This window comes from Manis pentadactyla, chromosome 2 (genome assembly GCF_030020395.1).
Source record: "Manis pentadactyla isolate mManPen7 chromosome 2, mManPen7.hap1, whole genome shotgun sequence".
Taxonomy (NCBI): domain Eukaryota; kingdom Metazoa; phylum Chordata; class Mammalia; order Pholidota; family Manidae; genus Manis; species Manis pentadactyla.
Genome location: NC_080020.1, coordinates 14,126,260 through 14,143,194, shown reverse-complemented (window position 1 = coordinate 14,143,194; position 16,935 = coordinate 14,126,260). Strand labels below are relative to the sequence as shown.

Below are 16,935 nucleotides of genomic sequence, written 5' to 3'. Positions count from 1 at the left end.
ACATAGAGAGATAACGACCAATGAAAAAATATTACAATAAAAACAAAAAACCCAAACATGCATAGCGTGTTCACAGTGAAATTTTTAAAAAAGTAAATGTTATATGAATATTTTGCTACTGCAACTTTTGACCCAGAATGGAAGCAAACATGAATTATATGAAAGGAAAGCTTTTACCAATACAATATAGATGAAGAGATACAGCACACAAAACAAGAGCATGCTCACCAGGGAAAAGACAATACTTACCGGAGAAAACCACATCACTTTAAGAATCCAAATTGTAAGGGCAAAATTCACGAGGAGGATGATGAGTAAAAGAAGAACAAATAAGTAGAGGCAACGCTTCCTCCAGCCGTAAATGCCAATTTTGTAGATGCACTGGTTCTCTGGCCTCTCTATGTGGGTGCCTTCTGTGGTCGTGGTGTACTGTTCCCGTACCATCTGCCACGGGGTGGGGAAAGTTTGGGGAGTAGGGGGAGGGGAGAGGGGAGGGGGAGGAAGGAAGGCCAGGAGGAGGAGGAGGGCAGAGAGGGGCAGAGACGGGGAGAGGGAGGGAGGGAGGGAGGGGCAGACAGGCAGGTGGAGAGAGAACTTGCCTGTCAGTACTGATTGACTAAGAGTCTAACCATATTTTTACCCCATTGATAAATATTCCAAGCTAATGATTTTTTAAGAGATTTTAGATATTTTAAATTATTTTTAAATATTACTTTGAAACACGTCACTGTATTTCAACTGCAGAGTGATATATCATCTCTCATTCAAAATATTTCATATGTAACAAATCCAGTAGCTATAGTATCAGATTTTAATCAATGAATTCACGTATATACATCAACTTTTGAAATTCTGCAGAGTTAAACTTGGAATTGAAGCATCAACTTAAAATAATCACGTTATCAAGTTTTTAAGACTCCTTGGGAGGAAAATCAAGCTGATTAATCTATGTATTTTAAAAAATAGAAGCAATTACTCAATTTTATGTCAGATGATTAAATTACATCTTTCTTCAGCTACTAAATTACTCAGAATTTAAAAAGCTCTTTACAAGATACCTACCTTACTAACTTTTGACTATAGTGAAGTTCCCAAGTATTAACCTACTTTAAGAATGATCAGAATATGTGTGTGAGCACACACACGTTTAAAAATATTCATTGTTTTATGTAAGAGGAAAGAGCAGCTTAGTACACATGGTGTCGGGGGTCACGGGGGGAATAGAGTAGCACAGAGAAGGCACTTAGTGGATCTGCGGCATCTTGATGCACTACATTGGGGTAGGGTGGGGACTTGACAATATGGGTGAATGTAGTAACCACATTGTTTTTTCATGTGAAACCTTCATAAGAGTGTATATCAATCATACCTGAATTTTAAAAAAAAAAGAAGAGGAAGGAGTAAGAGCCTTTATAACAACTTCAACTCTATGGAGATTTCTGAAAAAATCATTCATTTCCCCTTACACAAAGTAAAAAAGAAAGTGTGTTTTATTTATAAAATCAAGATTATGAAGACTTTTCTCATTATAGTGAAGTGAAATGATTACTTGGAAATATAAAATATTTACCTCTGGGATTTTTTAAATGCAGAGATCATACATTTATTTTTAGGGATGTTTTGAAGGTGTCCTTATTTAAAATAAGTCATAGTCTAAAATAATTCTTCAAATCTTTTCTCAGCTTGTTAATAGGCATTTTCCTGTGTGGTAACTGATTATTAAAAATGATGCCATTGTGCTCGCTTCGGCAGCACATGTACTAAAATTGGAACGATACAGGGAAGATTAGCATGGCCCGTGCGCTAGGATGACATGCAAATTCGTGAAGTATTCCACATTAAAAAAGAAAAAATGATGCTATTCATCACGCAGTGTTTTCAAATACTCAGGACTTACAATATACCTTTTTCCAAACGCAAGTGTTAAATGATTTCATAATGGCGTCATTTCCTTACCCATGTCTCTGAGTCGGCCGTCTTCCTCAGACCAGAGTCCACCACCACCCGCACAGCTGCTCCAAGGCCTGAGGTCATCCCCGCTGCCTCTCTCCTCCCTTCCAACCTCACCAGCAAGTCTTACCCACTCTGCCTTCGGCATACGTCCCAAACCCGGCTCCTGTCCGTGTCTTCTACTGCGGCACCAGATCAAGCCGCTGCAAACTCCCTCATCTTCCTTACGGCCAAACCAGCTGTCCTCTCTCCCCTCTAGGAAACATTCCCCACCGGCGGCTGCATGAACAGGATGTACGCAAGCTCCCGTCACTCCTGTTTCCAACCTTCCGCGTTACTTCCCACACTGAGACTATCCGCACTCCTCCGCCTTCCAGACCCTGCAGGCAGGGCTTTGCTCGCCTCTTCACCTTCATCTGCTCCATTTCCTTTGGCTCACGATGCTCCAGCTCCTCTTCAGTAGAGCAGGTCAGCACCCACCCAGGACCCCTGTGCCAGGCACACTCCCCACCTGAAACTCTCTGCTGGCCCTTAGGTCTCACTGCGGCTCACGTGTCATCTCCTCACCCTCCAGCACATCACTCTATTGCATTTATTCAGAAGCTCTTGTCATTCCTGGAACTAATGGTGGTGGCTCCAGAATCTCTCTAAAGGACAGGCTGAGAGACTACAGGTGGACCAGGAAGGGTGGCCAGAGAGTCTGACTTTATATCAAGCACAGTCTTTTACAGTATTGCTACAGATCACTATAAACAGCAGGTTTCTAAAAATATCTGTGTACACACACATGCACACACACGCAGGGTTCCAACTATACTCTTATATATAGTTTGCTAGTGCTAGTATTAAAAAATGGTCACAAATTCAGTTGCTTAACTCAACATAATTTTATTATAGTTTTGGAGGTCGGAAGTCTGAAAATGGGTTTTCTGGGGCTAAAAATCAAAGTGTGGGCTGGGCTGTTCTTCCTTCTGGAGGGTCCGGGGCAGCTTCTAGAAGCTGCCAACACTTCCATTCCTGTTGTCCCATCTCCTCTGCCTCTAACCCTCCGGCCTCTCCTTAGTGAGGGCCTTTGTGGATTACACTGAGCCCACCTGGGTAACCCAGGATAATCTGCGCAGCTCAGTGGCCTTAACGTAATCACAGCTGCGAAATCATGGTCACCATGGAAGGTTCCAGGGGTTAGAACATGCACATCTTTGGGGGACTTCATCCTGCCTGCCATAGAAAGCTTTAATTCATGCTTGTATAAAATTAGGAAAACTTTAATATCCACTTAAGGCAATTTGGACGTGGTTTACAGGAGGGCCAGTGGGAATTCTGTTATGAGGGTTGCCCTTAAATCCCCCCTAATTTGGCCCTGGGATTCTGTTTATTTGATTATTCACTTGTTCATTGACTTCCCCTCTTTCGAATGCAAACTCCATGTGAGTCTTGATCATTGCTGTGTCCTCACAATACAACTGACAATTAATAGGCATACAATAAAGGCCTTAAGGGAAAAAGGGTCAATGAATGAAAAGAAAGGAAGAAAGAACTGTTGAATTTGACAAACATTAACTGAACTACCTCCCAGAGGTGATACCAGAGAATAGGGCAGGATCAATGGAGTAAGTCCTCTGAGTACGTATTAACTAAAACATTCTGTGATTTATGAACACAGTCTATTAAGAAAAGATTCAGCACGTGGTCTAACTCTCTTTTTCAACAATGATTGTACATGAGACACTAATTCTAAATGGGATACAGGCTAAATGGATAAAAATAAAATGTGCTATGCTAAAGTGTTTTCAGATGACATGTTTGGGAAGAGGACTCATAATATGTAAATATAAGGTTTCCAGTTTTTAAATACTGGAAGAAAACTATACAAGACTGGAGAAAGAGTCTGAGATGGGGCCAGCCACCAGCCTGGGCTCGCGCAGGACAGCGGGTCTTCTTTGTCACCAAACAGCAAACAGCAGACATTTCACAAAAGGCAGCAGTGCAGCCCCATCTCTCCACTCCTTCAGCAGAACTCCTTGAGTGAGTTGACTATACATGTTTTCTATTCTTTCTAGACCTCAGTAGGCTTCGCATCTGCTGCCCCACTGACCTTGCTCCCACAAGTGCACCATTGGCCTCCGTGTTGCTAAACAAAGTGTGTTCATGTAACCTAGAGCCAGCACTTGCCAAACAGTCGTTGCATCCCCCTTGAAAAGCCTTCTGCACTTGGTTTCCAGAAACCCCACTTGGATTTCTTCTGCTACTTCTCCTTCTCATTCGCCGCTTACTGTTCGTCTCCCTGCCCCGCCTCAGCTCCTGCACATCTATAAGCAAATGGCTCGTGGTCCCCAGCACACGTTCACCTTGAACTCATGATTACTACACTCAGTTGGGAATCACAGATCCCACATGTCCCAGACAAAACTCCTGGCCTCATCTCCCCAGCCTGCTCCTTGTAAAATTTCCCCACCTCACTGAAGGGCAACTTTATGCTTCAAGGTGCTCAAGTCAAAAATCTACAGGTTGTTCTTAAATCTTTCTTTCTCTATACCATCTCCAATCCATCAACAAATCAACAAATTAAATTACTACCTTTAATCCAGAACTGGATCAATCCTCGGCATCGTCTTTCACCTGGCTGGTTGTGACAGCCACCCAGCTGTTCTCTGCTCCTACCCTGAAATCTCCTGAAGTCAATTTCCAGCAGGGGTTGGAGGGGTCCTCTGACAACATCAATCGGACCATGTCCCACCTCTCCATGAATCCCTCCCACGGCTTTCTCTTTTATTCAGAGAAAACCCCAAATCCTTACCCCGAGGAGCATGGCCCGTCCTGTCTTTACCCCACTGCTCCCCCTCATTCCTGCTGCGGTCACATCGATCTTACTCATCCCTAGTCACCCCAAGCATGCTCCAACTTCCCAGACTTTGTAGTTGAAATTTCCTTTACGTGGAAGGTCTTCTCCCAGAGCACATGGCTCCCCCTTTTTCACTCCACTGTCTTCTCAAAGATCATTTACCAACAGAGCCCTCTCTGATGTCTTACTGAAATAAAACCCTCCACGAACACCACTCACTGCCTATCTCTCTATGCTCCTTCCTGTGTTATTTGTCACCATAGCACTTAACTCCATGTGACCCATTATATATTTTACTTATTTTACTGTAAATGCTCACTTCACCATATAGAAGCCCCAAGAGGGTAGGGTTTTCAACTAGTTTGTTATTTTGTTGTATCCCTGGCACCTAGAACAGTACCTGGCACATAGTATGTGCTCAATCAATATTTGCTGAATAAATCAAATGCAAACATCGAATGGACAGATATCCAGATAACTTTATTTCCATTTAAATTTACAACAAAAAAATAAAATAGATTACTTCAGAGTTTCCTCAACTGTTTAGTGAGCTGAAACCCACTCACTGCGGACTGTGGTCAGGGTGATCAGCTGTTCGCTGTGAAGGAGACTGAGCTCTTCTGCATCTGCTGAGGTTCTTCGGGGGAGAGGAATCTGAGGAACGCACTCTGTTTAGCTTATGGGTCACCCCACATCTGTGCACTGCTCTGGGGATGGCTTGAGTAAGAGAATGGATCCTATTTCCTCAGCAGAACATACTGACCACAAGCTGGCTTTTGGAAGGTAGACCTGCTGTCTAGCCCTTCCAGATTTGAGCTGTATTTACCAAAGCCATTTCGATTTGTTCCCAAATCTGTTTTTTTTCCAGTTGTGTTCCTTATCATATCACACTTTATGATTGCCCAGTTTAACTTTTTTGGTTAACCTTCCATTTCCCAGTGTTCATTGTATTGCATAAAATAAGGATTTTATTTGAGATAGGCATGATTTAAATGATGAAGTGGAACACTCAGATTTTTTTCTAAAAAGTTCATTTTGTTGTTTAACAACTTATTAGCTTATATTCCTCAGAACTTACGGTGACTTTCATTTTTCTTTGACACTGTGTATTCAATTTTTGACCATCAGAGGCTATCTGGTTCAGCTAGCTTCCTTCAGATATTTACTATAATTAGCGTTGTGGACCATCCCAATTCTTCCAGCCCTTGAGGTCAGACAACTACAAAGTAGTACTCATGTTGGCAAGAAACTGCCCTGGAATAATGCATAGCACTTTGTGATCTATTTATAAACCCTTTACAAAGAAGTTAATGAAATACCTTATACTAAAACTTAAAATCTATATTCCAAGATCAAGAATTTTGAGTTTTAGTACATCTTGAGAAATATATTGTTTTTTTCATATAATCCTTTATTTTTAAAACTAATTTATGTTATCATTAAAAAATTACACTCTTTTCCCTGTTAACCATCTTTCAAAGTATGTTGGTGGTGGTACACTTAATTTTAATTGGCTTTAAATGCTTCTCTAAAATATAGTTATCAACATTTTAATGGACAGGGCTCCAGACATGAAGCATTATAATACATTTTTGCATAAATATCAGTTATTATATGCTTTTGAAATCATGGGTCCCGATTTATTATTTAAAATAAAGCCTCTTTAAGATAGGAATGCTACCTTCTACAGTCTTTGATTCTTGTTGTAGTACATAATACAGTGAATTGAGCAGAGTGTCTACTAAATAAATGTTGTTAAATAACATTCTTAATTTCAACTAGCATTTACTCTATGTCTAGTTTGGATAGCCTATTGCCAGGAGTTTCAGACACAGAGATCATGAATACATGGGGGATGTTCAAAAAGAGCTGACACCATGATTGTTTGAAAGGTGGGTTTGAAAAAGAACTAAACAGTCTCTTTGGAAATGAGAAATTTGGTTACATTTTAACATTCAGAGAATGAGTTACATAGCTTAAAGTTATAAAACATATAAAGACAGTTTCCTTTATAGCTGACAGATTACATACAGCCGAAAAGACAATCAGTGTATAGGAAGAAAGATCTTAGAAAATATCACAGCATGATAAAGACACGAGAAATGTGAAGGTAAGTTTAAGGACATGGCTGATGAAGGAGAAGGTCTAAATACATCTCACTGAAGCCCCAGGGGGAGCAACTGGAGAAAATACAGGAAATAAAATGATTGAAGAAGTGCCAAGAAATTTCTATCATTAAAGATACTAACTTGAAAACAGGTATGGGCTCCTGAGCTGGATAAATTAATTCAAATTTATTAAACAAAATCATTCTCAATCCAGAAAAGACCAACAGCAAAGAAACTTCAACCAGTATGGGTGCCAGATTTCAACTTTGTAAACATAGCAAAGTTAATGAAAACACCACAGTGAAGGCATAAATACAGACTGTGGGCCTGAAGTCCAGGCCGGAAGAGAGTGAGAGTGCCTATCTCTACTACTTCCAGCTAGCACTTCTTGTTAGAGGGTTTGCTGGGAAGGGCTCTGGGCCCTTGGGCTTGTACAGGGATTCTATGGAGGAAGGAGCAATGATTTTATGACTCTCTCAGTTAACCTTTTCAAGGGAGATTAGTGGGAAATTATTGGTGACAGGTGCCTTATTCGCTGGGGATGCTTGTTTCAGCCTGACACAACCGTCACTACAGGTCACCACCTACTCTTACCCCAAAGAAGAGGCTAACTTCAGCTACTCTTTTGGTGATGGGGCAGGAGCAAAGGGCAGGAGCCACCTGTTATTTATATTATATCTGACCCCCCGTAATTACAGGGTACATGATAATAGGATATTGCTCTAACACTATAGATACAAAATAAATAAATTCACCAGGAACTATAGAAATACCAGACTTGCATGCATCTAATAACCATCCCTCTATACTTATACCTATATCTCTATCTATTCAGCTGCATAAATACAATAAAAAATAAATAACATCAAGAAAAAACTGAGAAAGCCATTATCATAGCAGAGGATTTTTTATCATACCTCCACTGATAGTCCAAACCCTCTAAAATGAGTAAGGCTAAAGAAAACTTGGACAACACAAATGTGTTCAAATGGATGTGTATAAAGCCCTATAAAGTGCTTACTTTTTTTCAAGCATATGTGTAACATTTCCAAAATTTGATAACATAGGACTTCACAAGGAAGTATGAAGAAATGCCAGAGTGTATGTTTAATACAAGTCCTTTGCTCTGGTCATACTAAAGTTAGAAATGCATTACAGAATAAACCAGTTTTTGAAGTGTGTTAAAAGGTTGAGGCTTGATGATTATGTCCACTCTTACACATACATTGATTCAGATTACATTTTTCTGCCATAAGCTTAGTGGTTAATTTTAGCAGGTGTTAACATAAAGCAGAGACTGGAGAAGGTCCACTGGGGGCAGCTTCCCAATGGTCCTTGCTTCTATGAGGGAGATTCTGTGTGTGCAGGGGTAGGACTTCCTGCCAGCCCTCAGGGCATGCTGACCAGGGCTGTACCAAGCCTCTTTAGAGCACCTATGATCTCAATTTTAAAACTTCAGAACAGTTGTTTTTCAAAGTCTTTCAGATGGAGAGTGAAAAAAGATGGTGGAGTGAGAAGTAAGGCAGAAATCTCCTCCCAAAACCACATATGATGCAAAAATACAGCAAATACAACTACTCCTAAAAGAGTGACCAGAAATAAGAGTGCACCAGCCAGTCTACATCTGGGAAAAGAGAACATCTCATGGAAAAGGGTAAAGTAAGAAAGCCACAACCTGGCGGGACCCGAGCACTCCCCATACCCCAGCTCACTGGCGGGAGGAAGAGAATCAGAGTCAGGAGGGAGTGGAGGCCCAGGACTGTTAAATACCCAGCCCTAGAAATCTATGTCGGGAGCACAGACCCACATTGCATGGTGCTCTGGAGATTAGAGGGATTGAAAACCAGAGTCAGAGACTGAGACTCCAGCTGTGTGTAGTGAACAGGTTTGCACAACCAGCTGCCCTGGGACAAAAGAAAGGAGGGCACTTTGAAAGACTTCCCAACAGTGAGAGGGCTGCTAATGGCACAAGGATTCAGGAGAAGGAACAGGTGGACAAAATCATCCTGGCACACTCAGCCCAGCAGATTGGGAACTTTCAGGAGCTTCAAGCGCCCCATTCCCCTGGTGGGCAGTACAGCCCCGAGGCCCCTCATCATGATAAGCGGCCTGCCACTTCTTCCTTCCTGCTGGCACATGCACACAAACCCTCTGCCCCTACCATTGCTCCAGACCAGCCAGAGGGCAGCCCTGCCTACAGCAACTACACGGCTTAATACAGAGGCTGCTCCCTGCATGTGGATCACTGGTCCTGAAAGCGGAGGCAGGTACTGTGGCTGGGAATCAGGAAAGGGCTTTGTACTCCCAGAAGGAAGTGGCATGATATATTCAATACAATGAAACAGAAGGGCCTCAAATCAAGAATACTCTAGCCAGCAAGATTGTCATTTATATTTAAAGGAGGATTAAACAATTTCCAGATAAGCAAAAGTTGAGGGAATATACCTCCCACAAACCATCTCTGCAGTGTATTTTAAAAGGACTGCTGTAGATGGAAGTGCTCCTAAGGCTAAATAGCTGTCACCAGAGAAAATGAAACCCCAGTAAAGGAAGTAGACCAATTAATTACTAAGCAAATGCAAAATTAAATCAACTACTCACAAAATCAGTCAAGGGATACACAAAAAGTACAGAATATGACACCTAATATATTAAGAGTGGAAGAGGAAGGCCTATTTAAAGAAGGATGAACAATCTCAAATGAAGTCTAAATTCACAATTAATGAAACTGGAAAAAGAAGAACAAATGAGGCCCAAAGTCAGTAGAAGGAGGACATAATAAAGATCAGATAATAAATCAATAAAATCAAGAAGAATGAAACAATAGAAAAATTAATGAAACAAGAGCTGGTTCTTTGAGAAAATAAACAAAATAGATAAACCCATAGCCAGATGTATGAAGAAAAAAAGAGAATCTACACACATAAACAGAATAAGAAATGAGAAAGGACAAATCACTATGACACCACTGAAACACAAAGAATTTTAGAGAATACTATGAAAAATTATATGCTAACAAATTGGATAACCTAGAAGAAATGGACAACTTTCTAGAAAAATACAATCTTCCAAGACTGACCCAGAAAGAAACAGAAAATCTGAACAGACCAATTACCAGCAATGAAATTGAATCGGTAATCAAAAAACTACCCAAGAACAAAACGCCTGGACCAGATGGCTTCACTGCTGAATTTTATCAGACATTTAGAATAGACCTAATATCCATTCTCCTTAAAGTTTTTCAAAATTTAGAAGATGACAGAATACTTCCCAACTCATTCTATGAGGCCAGCATCACTCGAATACCAAAACCAGGCAAAGATACCACAAAAAAAGAAAACTACAGACCAATATCCCTTATAAATGTAGATGCCAAAATAATCAATGAAATACTAGCAAACTGAATTCAAAAATACATCAAAAAGATCATCCATCATGATCAAGCAGGATTCATTCATCAAGTACAACATTCAAAAATCCATCAGCATCATCCACTACGTCAAAAAAAGTAGTACAAAAATCACATGATCATCTCCATAGATGCTGAAAAATCATGTGACAAAATTCAACACCCATTCATGAAAAAAACTCTCAACAAAATGGGTATAAAAGACAAGTACCTCAACAGAATAAAGGCCATATATGACAAACCCACAGCCAACATCATACTTAACAGTGAGAAGCTGAAAGCTTTTCCTCTAAGATCAGAAACAGGACAAGGATGCCCACTCTCCCCACTTTTATTCAACATAGTTCTGGAGGTCCTAGCCACGGCAATCAGACAACACAAAGAAATAAAAGGCATCCAGGTTGGTAAGGAAGAAGTTAAACTGTCCCTGTTTGCGGATGACACGATATTGTTCTAAAAAACCCTAAAGAATCCACTCCAAAATCCTCTAGAACTAATATCTGAATTCAGCAAAGTTGCAGGCTACAAAATTAATACACAGAAAACTGTTGCATTCCTATACACTAATGATGAACTTGCAGAAAAAGAAATCAGGAAAAAATTCCATTTACAATTGCATCAAAAACAATAAAATACCTAGGAGTAAACCTAACCAAGAAAGTGAAAGACCTATGCCCTCAAAATTACAAGACACTCTTGAGAGAAATTAAAGAGGACAGTAATAAATGGAAATGCATCCCATGCTCTTGGGTAGAAAGAATTAATACCATCAAAATGGCTATCCTGTTTAAAGCAATCTACAGATTCAATGCAAATCCTATCAAAATACTGAGAGCATTTTTCAACAAACTAGAACAAATAGTTCTAAAATTCTTATGGAACCGCAAAAGACACTGAATAGCCAAAGCAATCCTGAGAAGGAAGAATAAAAGCTGGTGGGATTATGCTCTCCAACTTCAAACTCTACTACAAAGCCACAGTAATCAAGACAATTTGGTACTGGCACAAGAACAGGACAATAGACCAATGGAACAGACTAGAGAGCCCAGATATAAACCCACACATATGTGGTCAATTAATATATGATAAAGGAGCCATGGATATACAATGGGGGAAATGACAGCCTCTTCAACAGCTGGTATTGGCAAAACTGGGCAGCTACATGAAAGAGAATGAAACTCGATTATTGTTTAACTCCATACACAAAAGTAAACTCAAAATGGATCAAAGACCTGAATGTAAGTCATGAAACCATAAAACTCTTAGAAGAAAACATAGGCAAAACTCTTGAATATTAACATGAGCAACTTTTTCATGAACATATCTTTTCAGGCAAGGGAAACAAAGCAAAAATGAACAAGTGGAACTACATCAAACTAAAAAGCTCTGTACAGCAAAGGACACCATCAGTAGAACAAAAAGGCATCCTACAGTATGGGAGAATATATTCATAAATGACATATCCTATAAGAGGTTGACATCCAAAATATATAAAGAATTCACATGCCTCAACACCAAAAAAGCAAATAACCCTATTAAAAAATGGGCAGAGGATCTGAACAGACACTTCTCCAAAGAAGAAATTCAGATGGCCAACAGACACAGGAAAAAGATGCTCTACTTCATTTATTATCAGAGAAATGCAAATTAAAATCACAGTGAGATATCACCCACACCAGTTAGGATGGCCAACATCCTAACAAATGCTGGTGAGGATGCAGAGAAAGGGGAACCCTCCTACACTGCTGGTGGGAATGTACACTAATTCAACCATTGTGGAAAGCAGTATAGAGGTTCCTCAAAACACTAAAAATAGAAATACCATTTGACCCAGGAATTTACCCTTAGAATGCAGGATCCCAGTTTCAGAAAGACATATGCACCTCTATGTTTATCACAGCATTATTTAAATAGCCAAGAAGTGGATGCAACCTAAGTGTCCATCAATAGATGAATGGATAAAGAAGATGTAGTACATATACACAATGGAATATTATTCAGCCACAAGAAGAAAACAAATTCTACCATTTGCAACTAACATGGATTATGCTCAGTGAAATAAGCCAGGAGGAGAAAGACAAATACCAAATGATTTCATTCATAGTGAAGTATAACAACAAAGCAAAAACTGAAGGAACAAAACAGCAGCAGACTCACAGAACAGAAGAATTGACTAGTGGTTACTGAAGGAAAAGGGGCTGGGGAGGTGGGTTGGAAGGGAGGGATAAGGGGAATAAGGGGCATTATGATTAGCACACATAATATGGGGGGCCACGGGGAAGGCAGTGTAGCACAGAGAAGACAAATAGTGACTCTACAGCTTATTACTATGCTGATGGACAGTGACTATAATGGGGTGTGTGGTGGGGACTTGATAATAGGGGGAATCTAGTAACCACAATGTTGCTCATGTGAAACCTGAGCATAAGATTGAGTATCAATGATACTTTAATTAAAAAAACAGGTTTTCATAAACTATGTCACCCAAGTCTAATATCCATGTAGCATAATTTATTTTGCAATTAGTGCCATTATGTTACATCATCCATCAAAATGACAAAGATGTTTATCACAACTATGTGACTACATCATCATGTCCAGTAGGAATTAGCTGCTTGTGACAGGCTATCTGTAAGCATGTACTGGACAAATGAGTGTGTTATGAATGTAAAATGGATGTAAAACAGTTTTATGTGATAGTAATGAAAAAATAAGATAGTGACAAGAGGACAAAAACACAAAGAAAAGAGAACAGAGAGTCTAAAATAAGCCCGTACACAGAAGGATAAAGAAGTAAGTAAAAAGTGAGAGTATGTGTTGGTCACTTTCCCAGCGAAGGAGAAAGTCAATGTGCTCGTTAAGTTGAAGCTGACTAGATCATGCTAGCACTGAGGATCACTGGGTGTGTTCTACCTTGATTTTCTTTTAAACTTCCAAGAAATAGCCATTTCCTTATTAGTTAGCTAATTCTCAAAGTATTTCCTGCCGAGTGTTTTTGTCATAACTTACATTATTATTTAGTGGGCACCAACATTTAGGAACACCTTTTACAAAGAAGTTGATGAAATAATACCTTGTATTAGAACTTCTCGTCACACATATGTGAGAGTGAGCTAATCATGACAGAAAAATTGAACTTAAGATAATAAATTGGGAAAGATATTTGCTTCAAGATGTGACAAGCTTAATACCCTTAAAAATACAGTTAATCCAATAAAACTTGAGCGAAAATGTGTAGATACATCAAAGAAACACAAATGACTCATACGTGGTAAGAAAAGGTTCACTGTGAACCAAACAAATGCAAATAAACACAAGTGCTATAGCAGTTTTCAAAGATTAAAGGAGGTTTAAAAAAGAAATAGAGTGTTTTGTTGAAATGAAATTATAAGCTAAAGCAAGAGTTAATTTTTTTAAAAAGTTGAACTAACCAAAGTTTGTTTCAGTGTTTTTTTTCCCTCCCATGACTTTTTTTTTATGAAGGTATCATTGATATACACTCTTATGAAGGTTTCACAAGAGAAACAATGTGTTTACTACATTCACAGTCCATCAAGTGTAGTAAGATGCCACAGAGTCCCTATTTGTCTTCTCAGCTATACTGTCTTTCCAGTGACCCCACACACCATGTGCACCAATCATGATACCCCACAATCCCCTTATCCTTCCCGCCCCACCCGCCCTCCCCACCACTCCCCCTCCCCTCCCTTTTGGTAACCACTGGTCCCTTCTTGGAGTCTGTGAGCCTGCTGCTGTTTTGTTCCTTCAGTTTTGCTTCATTGTTATACTCTACAAATGAAGGAAATCATTTGGTACTTGTCTTTCTCTGCCTGGCTTATTTCACTGAGCATAATACCCTCTAGCTCCATCCATGTTGTTGAAAATGGTAGGATTTTTTTCTTATTGCTGAATAGTATTCCTTTGTATATATGTACCACCTCTTCTTTATCCATTCATCTACTGATGGACACTTAGGTTGCTTCCCAGATAAACTTATTTTAAACAGCATATGTTTATAAAGGTGGGCAATTCCAATATACTTTTTTTGTGTGTTTTTTCCTTGTTTGTATTAAGTGACCTCAGATATCTGAAGATTTGTGGTGTGATTATACAGTATTTCACTATGGAGTAGTATCAACATCCAGAAACTGAAGTTGGCAGAAATAAGACCCATGAGAAAGAATAATCCTAATGTCTAGTAGAAGTGCATGCACTGAAGTATCACAACAGAGACTATCATTTTTGGAGACTTGGCCTCTAAAACAGAGTCAGGTGTTATTTGGTACCAAATATGCTCCAGTAACCACATCGACCTTTGATTTAGTGCACCTACATCAAGTGGGAAGAGACAAATTAGAAGTTGGCTGAGAGCCAAGTTAATGTTAACAAAATGCTACAATGAGGAACTTCTGGAAGCCCAAGGCCACGCTGTGTCTGCTTCTACATCACCCTAGAGTGGGCACTGACTGTTTTCTTCTGTATCACGTCAGGGTAGGCACCAACTACTATTTCCTCTGTATAAATTAGAGTGGATACCTATTTCCTTCTATATCATATTATGGTGGGCATCTGTTGTTTTCCTCTGTATCATGTTAGAGTAGGTACCTACTGATACCTACTGTTTTCCTCTGCATTATATTAGAGTCTAAACAACCACTCATTGTCACTAGTCTCTGAGAGAGAAGTTGCTCCTGGTACAGAAGCTCAGAGACCTGCTGACACTGCACTGCCAACATCTTCTTCCCACTACTTGGAGCAAGCTTGCTAGAGAAGAAACCAGGAAGGATGAATGAGGAAGAGTGAGCTTATTATCAATAAGTTCCATCTTTGCTTGAACTTCTTTAACTTGGAATTCTGTCACTTTCACCTGAAACAATCCTAAATAATGCATATATGAGAGATGCAAAGGCAGTAAATCTTACAATGATGAACCATGGAGTAAGAAAAAATGAACTAACTTGGTAGATGGTTTTCAACTATTTTTGACCTATTTTCCTTCCAAGTCAGATAGACTCTTCTAAAAAACAATTGTTTTTAGATATAAAGGTATTTTTCTGAGAAAATTATTTTGCAATCTTTATCTTTGCTAATGTCAGAGAAATCACACGACCTCTTTGCTTCCAAATCCAGTATTTATTTTCCTATGCTCATTTTCTTTCTTTCTTTTTATTTATTTTATTCTTCACTTTATTTGAAATGAGTGGCCACTCCTCCTTGAAAACATTTTCCTTTCTGGTTTTGTTGACTCTGTGATCTCCTGATTCGCTCTCCATCTCACTGGACTTTGCTTCTCCGCCTCTTTCGTAGTCTCCTCCCCGCTGTCTGCTTCTGTCTCTCTCTCCTCTAACTGCTGGATTACCCCTGCACTTGTTCTGGGACCATCTTCTTTTGATCTTTTGAGGTAATTCTATTCATTATAATAACAACTTATGAACTGTTTATAAGCTGATGATTCTCAAATTAATATCTATCTAAGAGATCTCAGAACTCTAGACTCATATAGCTGATGATTGCTTTTGAAGTCTCCACCTGGTATTTCAAATTGAACTTGCTCAAAAATTAACTTAATTTTCAACAACCTTACCTCTTCCGGATCTCCTCCTTCCTCTTTCTCTTCCCCATCAGTAATAGCACCACCTATTCCCAGCTGACCACCCCGGACACCTGAGTGCTCCCCGCTGTTCCTCTGTCACCCCCATACCTATTTTATTAGCAAGTCGTCTCATGTCTGCATGCTAATTAAAGATTTGGTCCACCCTGCTCTCTAATCTGTACAGCCACTGCTCCAATCCACACTGTTTTTTTTTACCAGCCTCTTCACTTGTCACCTGCATCTTCTCCTGCCCTTCTTAATATGATTGTCCACAGGTGCCAGAGTAAGACCTTCAAATACAACAAGACGACCACGAGCCACCCGAGTTCAGTTGGTGGCTTCCCGCTGCACTTCAGATGAAGCCCCACTCTAGCTGCTCTGCCCAGCCTTTTCAGTTCCATTTTACCCCAGTTCTGTACTGATGGAGGAATGAGTTGGATTGGGGAGGATGATTAGCATCAGAAAAGTACTGTTTCTACTTTTGCTTTGCAACTATAGTATCTCAGGCATTTCCTTTGTGATCATAGAAAACAGACTGAGTTGTAAAGACATTCCTTATTTAACTCTATGATGAAAACTCTGTGATCATCAATTGTTAGGCAAGTGACTCAAATATCCTATCAGGCTTCTTCTCACAGTGGGAACTCCTGATCACCCTGTGCTGGGAAATATCCCAGCATCTGGCGGAGCACATCTGAAAGCTCTATGGCGGGGCCCTGTGGTTCTGACACTTAGTCTTGTCCATGAGATGCAGTCCTCAGAACCGATTTCATGCTGCTTTCTGCACTTGGTTCCTTGAAACTAGAGTTCTTGCTGCTTTCTCTCTCCTTCTAGAGACTGGCACCCCTTCCCCAAACTCTGCTCCAGTGTGAGGTCCTCCTAAAGTTCTGGCGGAAATGCAAACAAGATTTACTTGGAGATCCAAAGTGCCTTACAGTTAAGACTCCTGAGCAAAAGTGGAGAAGAAAGGCATGGTATTATTTGAGCTGGGCGGATCTCTTTGCCTTTTAAAAAATATATTTCTTCGATTTAG

General features: G+C 39.9%; 1 protein-coding gene and 1 non-coding gene across 4 annotated transcripts in view; one reads left to right on the top strand and one right to left on the bottom strand.

Moving 5' to 3' along the window:
* SGCG (sarcoglycan gamma) overlaps positions 1–16,935 on the bottom strand; it is a 111,658-nt gene that overhangs the window by 47,392 nt on the left and 47,331 nt on the right. For 2 of the 3 annotated variants that reach the window (XM_036917423.2, XM_036917424.2), the window contains exon 2: positions 250–444. In XM_036917423.2, the coding sequence (XP_036773318.2) occupies positions 250–444 (195 nt within the window). Of the gene's footprint in view, positions 1–249; positions 445–5,315; positions 5,338–16,935 lie in introns of those variants that run through there. The other variant, XM_057490255.1, reaches the window with a different exon arrangement.
* LOC118928348 (U6 spliceosomal RNA) lies at positions 1,737–1,843 on the top strand. The gene has a single exon (XR_005031195.2). It is a non-coding gene; the product is annotated as a U6 spliceosomal RNA (small nuclear RNA).